Source organism: Haliaeetus albicilla, chromosome W (genome assembly GCF_947461875.1).
Source record: "Haliaeetus albicilla chromosome W, bHalAlb1.1, whole genome shotgun sequence".
Classification (NCBI taxonomy): Eukaryota; Metazoa; Chordata; class Aves; order Accipitriformes; family Accipitridae; genus Haliaeetus; species Haliaeetus albicilla.
Window position 1 is genome coordinate 20721890 of NC_091515.1, and position 14756 is coordinate 20736645.

A 14756-nucleotide genomic window follows, 5' to 3' on the forward strand; every position below is an offset into this window, starting at 1 on the left:
GGGACTACAGATATTTATAGCATAAAGTGATTGACTTGTAGTCAACCCCCCCCCCTTTGGTGTACATGCAGGTGTGCAGCTGTAGCAGTTTTAGTTTTGTCTAGTCCCAGATCAGGCTGGTACCGTTAGCTCCTGATAAGACATGGCCTAGACTCCTTGGCTCCTGAGACGATATGGCCTAGCACAATTCTCAAGATTTGCACAGCAGGGCTGATTTGTCAGGCCTACTTGGTGATGCCTGAACCAAAGTACTGTTCACTCAGAATGGGTGCATCCATCACACTCTAGCCATCACTTTCAAAAAGGTGACAAGTCTAGACATTTAAAATCTTTTCACTATTGGAACGTACATCTGTACAGAAATGGTGTGTGCACCTCCTCTGTGTAACCTGAAAGCCCTGGCTACTGAATGAATAACATGGATAGTTGTAGAAAGCTTAATTTCTTAAACAAAGATAAACTACAAAGACAGCAATATGATGTGAAATGTGATATGAAATTGATTTTTATCAGTTTCCAGTGGCTTTTTTTCTTAGCTGCTCATTATAAAAGCTTCCTCTCCCTGCTAACAGTCATCACTAGTTTTCTTTAGTCTTCATAACTGTAAGAAGAATCAGATGGAGTCATGTCACAGAAAATTAAAATAATGTATTTTATTGTTTACTTGTTGAGGATGAATAAGAGTGTGAATTAAAAACAGTGGGTTCCTAAGCCTAGAAGCAACTGCCTTGTAGATATATAATGCTTTTATCAGCTTGTTGCAGTGATACTTCTGTACATTGGAGATCATTCTGCTTAGTGAAACAGTAACATTTAGCATTTCAGGAAAACTGTCAGTTCAAGTATAAAATTATAAATTCTTAAAGAACTTTCACTGTTATATGGGCAAAACAAGAACTACCTAAACGACCTCTGCTGTGATAAGTATGCATTGATGCTTTAGTGGAACAGCACATTAGGTTCATTCGCTCTTGACAAATGTGAACATACTCTTAAGCTTTCTCAACTAGAGTGAGAATATACAAGATGTCACTTAAAATACAATTCTGTGGAACAAGTAAAGACAAACCCAGTTTTTCCAAAAAATCACCTCCTATGGCATGAGATAAGGTTTTCTTTTTGGATGTTTACTTTCAAACCCAAGTTGTAAGGCAGAACTTGACGTTCATTTGGCATTAGCCAATCATTTGAGTAGCTCTTCACTTTCTTTACCGCATAACCCTTGTATCTCTCATTAGAGCACTCCCAAAATGCTCTTAATGTTAACCCTGCTTCTTGACTTAACCACCCCTCTATGCTATTGAAACTTCTTAATTTGCATCAGACAAAGACTACTCATCTCTTCAGGAGAGCAGTCACTGGCTGCCCTAGCTGATTTCATTGCAAGATCGGGTTATTCACAAAGGTATTTATTCTGAATAACCTGGGCTTGCAATGTAATCAGCTAGAGCAGACCCTTGGGCATGGAGATGCACAGAGCCAGAAACACAAATAAGCCTTTACTAACGGGTATTGATAGAGGACTAAGGTCTACAGAAATTATAGAAGAATAAAATCATGTTATGGAGAATTTCCTATAAGTTAAAGAAGTCAATTGCACACAGCTTTAAAGAGCATTAGTTTATTATCTATTCTCCATGTGTTACCTCAGAAACAGTCTAATTATATACAAAAATTTGGAATGTTGAATAAACACTGATCAATAAAAACATTTCATAGCTGTTGACAAGGTAATATTTCTAAACAAAACCAAAATAATCATAAAGGTTTGATTCTGTGTGTTGCTTATTGCTGTGTTTGTGTTCATAGAATGCTTTCAAGTATATACACATTTTTTTAACTCCAGTCCAAAAAAGAAACTCAAAAATATTTACATAATAAATATGTGGGAGACTTCATCTTTTCATTACATCAGTTGAACTGATTCTTTAATGACCTATTAAGAATAGAAAGAATTAACAGAGTTTGCATCAACTCATTGCCATACTGAGTAACTTAGGCTGCTGATGGATTTTATTCTATTCAAAATGTAGTTTAAGATGCATTCAAAATGAAAAGTGCCAACATTATCTCTCCTCCTGCTGAATCCTGGCTGGACTAGTTCAGGAGAGATCTTTCTCCCACTCTCTGCAAAATCATCTAGTCTGACATCTGTTTACACACAAGCACTGAAGGAACAAACACATTTCAATCCACTGAAAACTCCAATGTTTACCAAATAATCCATGTTTTATTAGATAGTTAATGTGCTAATTTGCTGAAGACAAGCTTTGGCCAAGTATTTATATTTTTTAAGTACATATTAATAGCAAGAGGATGTCTAAGGAAAACATTGGCCCAATACTTGTTGAAGATGGTCACTTGACAAATAGGAATGAAGAAAAAGTGGAGGCATTCAATGCGTTTTTTGCCTCAGTCTTTAATAATACTGATAGACCTTGGGCTGTCTGATCCTCTGAGTCAGACGACCACAAGTGTGGGAACAGTGACTTGCCATTTGTGGACACCGAAATTGTAAGGGACCAGCTGTATCAGCTGAATGTTCACAAGTCCATGGGGCCTGATGGGATTCATCCCAGAGTACTGAAGGAGCTAGTGGATGTTATGGCAAGACCCCTCTTGATTATCTATCAAAGGTCTTGGGAGTCTGGGGAAGTCCCTGCTGACTGGAAGCTAGCCAACGTTATTCCAATCTACAAGAAGGGTGTGAGGGAAGACCCAGGGAACTACAGACCTGTTAGTCTAACCTCAGTTCCTGGAAAAATTATGGAGAAGATTATACTGGGTACTATTGAAAGGCATTTAAAGAACCTGAACAATCATCAGGCACAGTCAACATGGGTCCACAAAGGGAAAACCCTGTTTAACTACTTTGATACCCTTCTATGATAAGGTCACCTGCCTAGTGGGTAAAGGGAAGGCAGTGGATGTAGTTTTTCTGGATTTTAGTAAGGCTTTTGATACTGTCCCTCACAGCATCCTTCTGGACAAGTTGTCCAACTGTGGGATGAGCAGGTTCACAATGTGGTGGGTGAAGAACTTGCTGAAGGGCAGGGCTCAAAGGGTTGTAGTGAATGGGGCTACATCTGGCTGGCGACCATTCACCAGCAGTGTTCCTCAGGGCTCAACTGTAGGGCCAGTTCTTTTCAATATATTTATCAATGATCTGGATGCAGGAGTTGAATGCACCATTAGCAAGTTTGCTGATGATACCAAACTGGGAGGTACTGTTGACTCTCTTGAGGGACAAGAGGCCTTGCAGAGGGATCTAGGTAGATTGGAACATTGGGCTATGATTAATGGGATGAAATTTAACATGTCCAAATGCCAGATTCTGCACCTGGGATGGAGTAATGCTGGGCACAAGTATAAATTGGGACAGGAGTGGCTGGAGAGCAGCCCTGCAAGAAAGGGATCTGGGGGTTCTGGTTGACAGCAGGCTCAATATGAATCAGCAGTGTGCCCTGGCAGCCAAGAGGGCAAACCACATCCTGGGGTGCATCAAACACAGCATAACCAGCCAGTCAAAAGAGGTGATTATCCTGCTGTATTCAGCATTGGTGCAGCCTCACCTTGAGTACTGCGTGCAGTTTTGGGCCCCACAATTTAAGAAGGATGTTAAAGTCCTTGAATGCATCCAGAGGAGGGCAACAAAGCTGGTGAAAGGGCTGGAAGGAATGTCCTATGAGGAGTGGCTGAGGACTCAGGGTTTGTCTAGTTTGGAGAAAAGGAGGCTGAGGGGCGACCTCATTGCTCTCTACAGCTTCCTGAGGAGGGGAAGTGGAGAGGGAGGTGCTGATCTCTTCTCCTGGTATCCAGTGACAGGACACATGGGAATAGTTCAAAGCTGTGTCAGGGGAAGTTTAGACTGGACATTAGGAAGCATTTCTTTACTGAGAGGATGGTCAAACACTGGAACAGGCTTCCTAGAGAGGTGGTTGATGCCCCATGCCTGTCAGTGTTTAAGAGGCATTTGGACAATGCCCTTAATAACATGCTTTAACTTTTGGTCAGCCCTGAAGTGGTCAGGCAGTTGGACTAGATGATTGTTGTGGGTCCCTTCCAACTATTCTATTTCCACAAGAGGTACTAAACTTCTTGCTATAAATCTCTACTCCTACAGTTCTACAAGAGCCAAACAGTTTTTGGTAGAATTTTCTTGTGATACGTAAATCTGAAAATTAAGTTTAAAACTTCTGTTACCGTTACAGCAAAATACAATACAGTATAATTCCTCAGTGATATATTTAAATGTACTGCAAAATGTATACAAAGTCAGTCCAAGATCAGTAAAGAATCAGTTCTGCTTTTTGGACTTTTCCCCTTCCCAAAGATACAGGTTATGTAGAAGACCAAGTTAATTTAGGACTTGTCTGTATGCATTCCCTTTAAAAGGCAGTGTGAGCATTTTGCATTTTCAGATAAGAAAATAGAAACTAAACAACAACAAAACACATCTTAGAAGGGGAACACTGAAGCCTGCCATTATATAGCTATGTTTCTCATTCTTTTCTTTGAATATTAACAGCACACAGAAAATAAGTGAATTTTATCAAAATACAGCACATTTCTGGTAATATATATAAAAAAATCATTTCCTATGTAAATATTACCAAAAATCAACTAAAAATAATTAAAATATACAAAGAGTTGCTAAAGGGTTTCAATTAAAATTATTAGAACTATACACAGTACAATAAGTAATAGTTAACATCTTGGAAAGAAGTGCAATAATATTGCAGTTCACTTATTTAAGTACTGCCTGTTTATTACCACTAGCTATGTATAATTCCTCTCTCTTCCAGCTCATTGTTCCAAAACTACAGGAGGCTGGTGTTTTTGCTAGCTTTATTAAAAGCATTAACTTTTGTACACATGGGTTGAAAAAAGCAACTTATACCCGTTTCAAACTACCAAATTATATGTAATTAAAAATGAACTGCAATAACTGAATATTGCTCCAATGACAGTCTAATCATTAGCCCTGATTAAAAACAGTTATTGGTCTTCTATGGCACTTTTCCCTGGTCCATAACAACTGCACATTAATTATCACAGCAGATTATGCAGTCTCTATTCAATTACAAAGGAGAAAGAGAAAAATAATGTTTCTGGTAAACAAAATTAATAAAAGCATAATTGAATATTTTATACAGTAATAAGGAAAAAAGGCAGCCTGTGGTAAATCACTATTACATTAATATAGTTAGAAACCCTTTAATGACTCTGAAGTGTCTAGTTCACATTTAATGTTACCTGTAGGAACAGCCCTTTAGGAAACATCATTATGAACTGGTGGGTTGTAAGTACACCCTCCCTTTGCTCTCCATCTCACCACAGTGATTCTCTATCACTGTTCAAAATTTCACAAGCTTGCTTTGGTTACCTAGCTCCATATGTATGGTTTCCTTTTTGATTAACAAGGCAATGTAAAGGCCAAACAAAATCGAGATGACTTTCATAACCTTTCCTGCATCATTTACTTTGTGTTTAAATATATGTTACAGGCAACAACCTTAAAAACTGGCCATTTCAGTTTCTTTTTTAAAATCTATAAGGTTAAAATGGAGTACTTTTTATAAAGATAAGTATCACCATTTGCACAAAATTGGGGATTTCCATGACGGAGCAAAACCTCTGGACACATTTCCACAGTACAGTTGAAAAAATTCTGTATGCAAGAAAACCCAACTAAACATGAATCACATGTGGCAAATGAATATTCAATGACTACATTAAGAACAAATCCTGTAGAATACCACAAATTTGTAGTTACAGTCTTCCTAAAAAGCCACCGTAAGCCTTTGTTGCATTTTCTATTGGTAGACGTACACTCCAGAACTAAACACTTTTTCTTCTTTCTTGATTCCAGATTTAGATAGCAGATAGTTGTTTCACCTGACCTTTATTCTGTCCAACCAGCACCACCTTCCATCTACCTGTTCATCTATACAGTGTGCACATAGCAAAGCCAACATTTCATATCTTCTGTCCATAGCTACAGAAGTGTTTTCAGCATAACACATTAATATCTGGTGAATAAAAATAAAGGCAATAAACAGCTACAGGACAGACAGTCCTGTCATCTGTCCATTGGCTACAATGAAGGCTTCGCAAAGCCTTGCACCAAGTTTAGTAATGTGTATGAATTTTCCAAAAATAAACCAACCATCTGTACAAAAAAAATCAACACAGGTTTGTTCTTGGAGGAGTGATTCTTAGATTGCTATAATGCTTAAAACCAAGTTTATTCACCATATGAATTTCCAAAATTATTTCTTGAACGTTCTATGCAGTGTTTTTTTCCCCCTTTAACCACAAGTTCAGGATTTAATTTCCTGTACAAATTTTGATCATAATTCTTTTCAAGTTTCTTTTGTGTATAAAAATAGGCAAAATATTCAGTTTCCCATAAGTCTTTCAATGAATCCTGCTGGCTTTTCCCCTCAATCCACAGTATTTATGAAGAAACTTCTCGTACAATGATGAGTTCCACTGCATTCTGAAAAGTCTTTAGCAAAGATACTGCTTGTCCATGATCAATATTGATGAAGCTGTATCCATTAGCCTAAAAAGAAAATTTTAAAATTGAAAATGACAGTCTCATATTTCATGTTAGTTTAAGTTTGAACTAAGTTTAAAATAATAAAATTTTATATGAATGCAGACAATAAAACACTGCAGATTTGCAGATCACATTGTTGATGTGAGTTGAACATGCACCTGTATGCTACAAGAAATTAAACTACTGTGTTAGCCTTGGAAGAATTTTGCCCCAAAGGTATTGCATATATTTGCAAATAACCAAAAGAGAAAGCTGAACTTTAAGCCATTAACATCAGACATCAAATTCATCAGCCTCAATACAGCCACGCCAAAAAAAGAAAATGCAGTACAAATGATACATCCCAGTTTAAATACTAGAAATGGCATTTGTGATAAATTAAAACTATTGAAGCCTTTAACAAAAAAAACCATTCATGGCATTGGGAGCCATTTTAGTAGGACTTTACTCCCCTTTCTAGCACTCCAAATTCTTCCCATGTTTTGGGTGTTCTCCTCTATGTTTCTCTGTATCCTCAAAAATCTAGTACCTTTAATTCCTTATGAAGTATGTATCTAGGGGAACTCTCACCTTTCACGTGAGGGGCTGATTTCAGAAGGAGAGCATGTTATCGTTCAGCAATTAAATCCAGACAATTTAATCAGGCAATCTGGTAGGAACTGATCCAACTTACCACAAGGTCTGCTACTATAGCTTGGGAGTTGAGACAGTAGTAATAGGAAGTAGAACAGAGCTTAGAATACTTGTTGCTAACACTAAGACCATTATATTGTGACACACTAATTCTACACCCCCACCAGTTCTTTGTGGAACACAGTTCAGACTGGATGTAACGAAAATTCCCATCCCCCTGCCATGTCTAGCAGTGGACCAGGTTGCTCTGAGAGGTTGCGCAGTCTTTGTCCTTGGAAGTTTTCTAAGACCTTCCTGGATAAATCCCTGAGTAACCTGTTCCGACCTACTAGCTGACCCTGCTTTGAGCAGGAGGTTGGGCATGAGACCTCCTGAGGTCACCCCCAGCTTGAATTTTCCTATGACTCTAAGCAACAATGTCATTCTTGGGACAGGTTTGGCTTGGCAAATACAAGCAAGCCTAAGTGGCCTACAAAAGACAGGGAAAACATGGCTACGGTTCAACTTCTCAGGGTATATTACTGCAAATTCATATTCTGTCTGGGTGGTAAAATCTTGCGGAATGACAGATTTGTCCAGTTTAAACTGTTACTTCTTCCAGTTGTGCATCCCACCTTTCTCCATGAGCTACAGCCCCTTATATGGCAACAGAGAGAACTGGTCATGCGCTCTGTGCCTTAGCTGCGCTGTTTTGGAGTTGCAGTTGCTTATCCTATCACCAAACAGTTGCTGTTGCTACCAGCTGAATCCTTTGTTATAAAGGCAGTGATTTTTAAATCTGTCTAGGGTTGCAGAGAAAGTTTTACATATAGACTGTTCAGAAAGCAAAAGTGGCAATAACCCTTCCAAATCATCATTTGTACAGAATGTCCTAGTCCTAACCTAATATGCAACAATATCTTGACTTACATGCAATTATCTAGTCACTAGTCATGTAGAATATTTTTATTAGACATATATATCAGACACACATTATAATATGCATGTCTAATGCACATTTTACAGAGAATGTTGCAAAATCAAGAATAGCAAAGTCATTTTGGGAGAGATGATGTTCAGTCAAAAACCACAGATGTTGTCTAAGCGGCAACAAGACAGTAGGGCTGTTGTTACATTGTCACTGGGATTATCATGAGTATAAAGAACATGCTGTTACACAAAAAAATATTGTTAGTTATGAGAAACGAAACAGCCTGTAATTGTCTAAGCATGCAAATGCAACTTCTTCAGCTCTTTTTCAAACTATAAATTCCTCATTAAACAAAAAGCAAAACCCAAGCAGAGTGCCAGCATGACAAAAGGAAACTTCATTATAAATTTCACAAAGACAAATGAAATTCCATAAATACAGGAATAAACCATTAAAACTAAAGTCACCCTTTCACACACATTCCACTCAATAAATATATAACAAATATGCTGCCAGTATTTTCAAAGGTTTAACATGCTTCTTGTTCCTGTATGGAGTGTTGGAGGGTTTCCCTCCTTCCTTAAAGTTGTCTACATCAGTAAGAGTGTCCTGGTTTCGGCTGGATAGAGTTAATTGTCTTCCTAGTAGCTGGTACAGTGCTATGTTTTGAGTTCAGTATGGGAAGAATGTTGATAACACTGATGTTTTCAGTTGTTGCTAAGTAATGTTTAGACTAAAGTCAAGGATTTTTCAGCTTCTCATGCCCAGCCAGCGAGAAAGCTGGAGGGGCACAAGAAGTTGGCACAGGACAGAGCCAGGGCACCTGACCCAAAGTGGCCAACAGGGTATTCCATACCATGTGACATCACATCTAGTATATAAACTGGGGGGAGTGGGGGTGGGGGGATCGCTGCTCAGGGACTAGCTGGGTGTCGGTCGGCGGGTGGTGAGCAATTGCCCTGCGCATCATTTGTACATTCCAATCCTTTTATTATTGCTGTTGTCATTTTATTAGTGTTATCATTATCATTATTAGTTTCTTCTTTTTATATTCTATTAAGCCGTTCTTATCTCAACCCACGAGTTTTATTTCTTTTCCTGATTTTCTCCCCCATCCCACTGGGTGGGGGGGAAGTGAGTGAGCGGCTGCGTGGTGCTTAGTTGCTGACTGGGGTTAAACCACGACAAAGAGAAATAGGACTTAAAGCCAGCTTTCTCTAGCCCCAGTGAGGAAGAACAAGTACAGAACTATTTGCCATGCTCAAAACCAAGCTATCTTTTAGTTGGAACAACTTGATCTTAGTTTGGTTTTTTTTTTCTGTGTGCTTGTTGGCTTTTTCTTTCATTGGAAGAATTATGCTCTGTGTGCAGTTTGGCTTTGTTTTAGAAAGTTCACATGAGGCTGTGGTTTAATTGCAATAACAGTGGGTTTTTATTTTTTTTGTGGGTGTTTTTTTTTGTTTTTTTTTTTTTAGAAAACAGAAATGCAGCAGAGTTGACTCTATAAGCATTCTCAAACTAGTAATGTGGTGAATAATTAATAATTTTTAACAAGCTCTGCAACTTTAAGGGTGGCTACAGCACTGTTCAAATGTCCTGTTAGCCTGTTTCCCCAAGAAAGTAAGGCTTATATAATCCCTTTGTCCATTTCCTTGACCCCTTCCCAAATAATTTCTGAGCCCATCAGACAAATTTCAAACAAATCTGATACAGTAGAAGTCTGAAAGGTACTGACTTCCTACAGAAAAGAACTGCACAGCTGCAGCCCAGAAGCCATGGCTCCTGAAGCAATCTACTTGGCTTGCCTGCAGCAGATGGGGCAGCCAGGAGGTACATGCTGTGACCAGACAGTTATCAGTCAGCAAAGAGGTAGCTTCTGCCAGCGCTTGCACATGTCCAGCCTGTCAGATGGGGGAGAGGCAGCAAAGACTGGCAAGAACTGCAGGATGGAGGGGAATGTAAGAGTTGCAACTGCTGGTGTTCAGACGATGCATTATTCAGAAAACTACATGTAAATAACCACAAGTTAAATAACTGAATGATAGTAAAGCCTAATGAAAACGCTCACATTCCATCTTGAATGCCAACATTAGGCCTCTTTTTTGTCTTTAAAAGTGTGAAAAATGTCCAGAATATGAAAAATGATCCAACTGATTAATGCTTCATCCTGTATCACCTATCCTAATGTTAGGTGGAAGAAAACGAAAAGCATCATCCTAGAATATAAGAATGCTTCTGGAAAAGATACTGGCAATCTATATAAAAATTAAATATTCTGCTCTTAGAAAAGGTGCAAACTAAAAATGAACTGGTATATTACACAGGCTAGTTAATTAGATGACTACAGTACCTGAATTATTTTATCTCCAGGCTGCAACAACTTAGACGCTGGTCCTTCTGGTTGCACTCTGGTTACAAATATACCCTTGAAAAACAGAAGTGGAAGACTTTTTTAACAACTTATTTCATAAATATTGTGGTAGCATGAAACAGATGCAATTCAAAACATCTCAGTTTTCCATCCCAAGTAGAAGAGAATGTGATATTATTCTACACATCTACTGGCTTGTGTGACTGCCTTCCTTTTCTGATGTTAAATCCAGGAGAATTGCCTTTAAAAGAATATTGAAGGGCAAATTCTGATCTGCCTTTGTTTAATTTGGCAGATGTACATGTCAAGATGAATTATCAACCACCAGAAATAAGGCTGTAGGCTAAATCATGTTCTCTTTTAAGAGGCTTCCTAATTGTAAACTACATAATTCACTATCTCAAATCTGTTGACTCATATCTAGAACAGTGCAAGAAACAGTCAGTCAGAATAATCTTCTGTGTTTTCATGTGACCACAGTGGTTGCCTAACACCTTGATTTTACATAATAATTTGTCCTCAATTTTCTCTCATCAAGCCCTGGAATTTAGTGGCTTGGGTTTGAGGGGATATACATATTTTTTAATTTGGTAAAAACTAGAAAAAAAATTAATCAGAATGATTTTAAGATGCATTAGTATAAAATACTCACATCATCTTCAGGTCTGAATGGATTCCCTCTACCATCAACTCCTCCTGATATACTAAATCCAAGTTCTGGATCCTTGTCAATTCTGACTCGAATCTAAATAGTTACAACCGAAGTTAGAACTGGCTGAAAAATTGCATCCAAAACTACCGTAATGAAGTTATTACTGTTAAGGAATTCAGCTGAACAAAAGCTTTTAAAAAGAAAAAACCCTCAAAAAACCCCCATTTATCACAATTCAAGAGAGTATTATATCTCATAATATTAATTCAGAACAAGATTCCAATACAACAGCATCTTGTATCATTGTACACAAGTTTTACTCCAATATTGCTATGATTATAATCACAGTAGTCCATGTAGGCTTTAAATTCAGAGATATTTAGATATTGTGTAAATTAATTTAATGCCCCCAGCAAAAATACATGTTCATATGAAAGAACTTGTTCTTCCTATTTCTTTGCTACTTCTAGCTGAATTTTAATAATCAAACCTAGTTCCTACTTTCACTTTAAGTTCTACATAGCCAACACTGTCTCCCTTTTCTCTTGCCAGAAGAGTTGACTAGAAAACTTATTTTACACAAAAAGTGGATGTTCTCATTCTAGCACATAGCTCTCGGTATTTTCTCAAAAAACATAACAATACAGAGGAAACATCCTATGTCCAAGAACAGAAAGTTGCCATTAAATTGTATAAGAATTTCTTACCCACATCTGTTTATCATAAATAATTATCAGGCATGCATCAGATGCTTACACTTTTTTTTATCCTGGTTTTTGTTTAGGGCTGCATACTTCTACATTTGCAGGTTTTTGAACCATTCTGGATAGCAATGAATAGATGCAAAGTACTCTAAGTTGTACTGCTACTTTGTATTTTTTTCAGTTACTACATCAAAAATTAGTTGGTGATCAATAAATGTAGTCAAGAAATAAATTTCTATCTCAGTATAAAGATGCAAGCATAAGTTTCTGGTACATTCTGTTAAGAAACTACTACATTTCTCTTTAAAAATGTTCACATTAAAAGGAAAGAGAGCTCAAAACTAGAAGGAATGTGTGATTTCAGTAGAACTGCACTGAGATAACATTGTCTTCTGCTGGAGATAAATTCCTATATGATTTCTGTCACCATCTACAGAGAAACAGTAATAAACAAAAACAATATAACAATTCATTGCCACTGACAGACAGATGTTATATATTCAAGTTAGATTTTATCCTTACCTCTTGCTTTGCCAATTTGTGGCTTCGTCTGGGGGAACACTGAGACTGGGTACAAGGAGGTTGGTGGGCAACTTTCAACATCAGATAGTCAATTAATTGTTCTCTAGATGGATGTCTTGCTACTGACGATTGAGGAGGGAGATGATGGACTTGGCTGTAGTTTGCCTGAGGTCTTTGAGGCTGGCACATTTGTCCATTTGTCAAAGGTATCTGAATAAAACATACTCAATGTCATACATTTTATAAGCAGCAATCCTCAGTTCCTCCTTTATTATTTCAATATTTCTCATGCTTGACTGCTTTTACTTCTAGGAATATTACTAAAACTACTCTTCTGGATCATGTACAATTGCACTCAATTTTCATTATATTCATCAGCTCTGACCTCCTGAGGAAAAAAATCTGAAAACCAAAAACTTACTTTGAGTGCTAATCTACTAGAACAGACTAGACAAGGTCTTTGCTTTTAGCACTTGCTTCACTGAGTTATCTCAATCATTATTTTCTGGCAGTGCCACTGACAGTATTGACACTTGGTTAATATCATTATTAATTTCATTAGTATGAAATTACTGAAGTTATAAAAAGAAAATAGATTGCTGCATCATAATAACTTACAAGCATCCATTTAGTTTCATTGTAGTAAGTCCTGCCCGTATAGATGGTCCTTAGAGATGAATACAGAATGTCTCCTACAAATTCTAGTTTATCACCAGAATTTCATCACAACAGATTTCAAGTTTGTTCTTTAAAAGGTTTAATCAGTTTCAATTTGCTTTTCGGAAATCATCTGCCATATTCCAATTTCTACTTGCAATTATGTCTTTTGATGCAAATTTCTTCTTCCAAAGTCCCTGCTGAAGAAAAATGAAAACTATCCCCCTTCATATAGGTAACTATTTTGTCTTCCAAAAAGAGGATGCTGTTTCAGTTGCGCCACCTTCAATACCTGGGTGAAAGTCAAATCCTGTTTTACATTTTAAAGAAGCCTCACAGTTCCAACAGCATATGTTTCTACAAATAATAATAAATATATCTTATCCATGGTGTCATGTAGATAATCACCTGCACAGCTATTTTCTTCATGCTGTCCAGAGGAATATCTTTGAGAATAAGCATGGCAGATGAGTAATTCTGTCCCGAAATGAATACCTCATCCCGGCATTGGTCTCCTGGAGGAGGAGCCTGGGGATGCTTTAAACAGAATGAAGCAGTAAAGAAGAATGTCTTCATATTATTCAAATTAAAAAATTCTCATAAGAAGCCCAGAATAAAAAATTTTAAGGGCTTTATCGTTCTTTATCTTCTTTGACTAGCTAGTACATTGTTTATGTAGAAAAATCGTACTAGCCAAGACACCACACCCATAAAATATTGCTGGATATTTACAAAAACTAGCAACTGCAGAGGTGTCTTTGATCACCAACACATTGATAAGAAAAGTCAACAAATGCTAAAGACTGTTTATTCAAGGATTCACATGGTTAAAAGAAGTCTTCTGTTGACTTTATCCTGCTCACTATGGATACCATAACATCACTCAGGATGCTCAGAGTTAAGGAGTTGTTTCCTCATGTTTTCTTACAAACTAAAATATTAATTTCTTTGAATGCCTAAAGTATCTTACAGTACAGTTTACATCATTGGAATTTGTTTGGGGGAGGAAAAAGCAAAATAAAATAACCTAGGTTAAATTCAGAATGGTAATCTCTTGTTCACATATGTACAATGAAACCAGACAGTTTTACATATGTTCAACCATCTATAAAAGCCAATTAGAAAACTCAACTTCGTGACATTAAATTGAAAAGCCTTGCAATAAGGTTAAAGCATATGAAGCGAAGGCAAAGTATTTGATTTAATGCCTAAAAAAAAAATCCAGCACATAAATTATATCCTTTTTATTGAAAGCATTGTCCATATATAAAAGGATAACTCTATCAATTTAAGGACAGCTCTCACAGTTTATTCTTTCTCCTTCTATATATTGCAATAGCCTCCTGTAGGTACTCACTCAAACAATGTGCACACCAGAACCTCTTCTGTCTGCAACAATCAAGGCAACACTACCCTGGCTGTCATGCAGATCCCTAGAGCTGCCATAGTGAAAGCTGCTAACTGCAGCATAATTGGAATTAAAGGACCTAGACAGCATGCTCTGAATAAAGAGGGGACAGATTTAACAGAGATTAGTGCAGCATGCATAAACCACAAGACATGTTATACATAGACTATACAAACATATTCCATTGTCATGCAAGATAAAAAACATGCAAGAACAGTGCCACTGTGATGTATAAAACAACTCAGTGACCCCTATTTACTTTTATTTACTGTAAATCAGCATGCAATCAGCAGTTTGCATGCAGAATTACATGTAAATAAAGTAATTCAAACAT

At 37.3% G+C, this 14756-nt stretch overlaps 1 protein-coding gene across 9 annotated transcripts in view; it reads right to left on the reverse strand.

Moving 5' to 3' along the window:
* Positions 1–1605: 1605 nt before the first annotated feature.
* Positions 1606–14756, reverse strand: part of LOC138683432 (erbin-like) — a 160885-nt gene continuing 147734 nt past the window's right edge. For 5 of the 9 annotated variants that reach the window (XM_069775181.1, XM_069775178.1, XM_069775175.1 and 2 more), the window contains 5 exons: positions 13423–13551; positions 12358–12567; positions 11132–11224; positions 10459–10533; positions 1606–6568 (listed from right to left, as the gene is read on the reverse strand). In XM_069775181.1, coding sequence (XP_069631282.1) covers positions 6461–6568; positions 10459–10533; positions 11132–11224; positions 12358–12567; positions 13423–13551 — 615 coding nt within the window. In that variant the 3' untranslated portion in view covers positions 1606–6460. Of the gene's footprint in view, positions 6569–10458; positions 10534–11131; positions 11225–12357; positions 12568–13422; positions 13552–13582; positions 14516–14756 lie in introns of those variants that run through there. The other 4 variants (XM_069775180.1, XM_069775179.1, XM_069775184.1 and 1 more) reach the window with 2 other exon arrangements.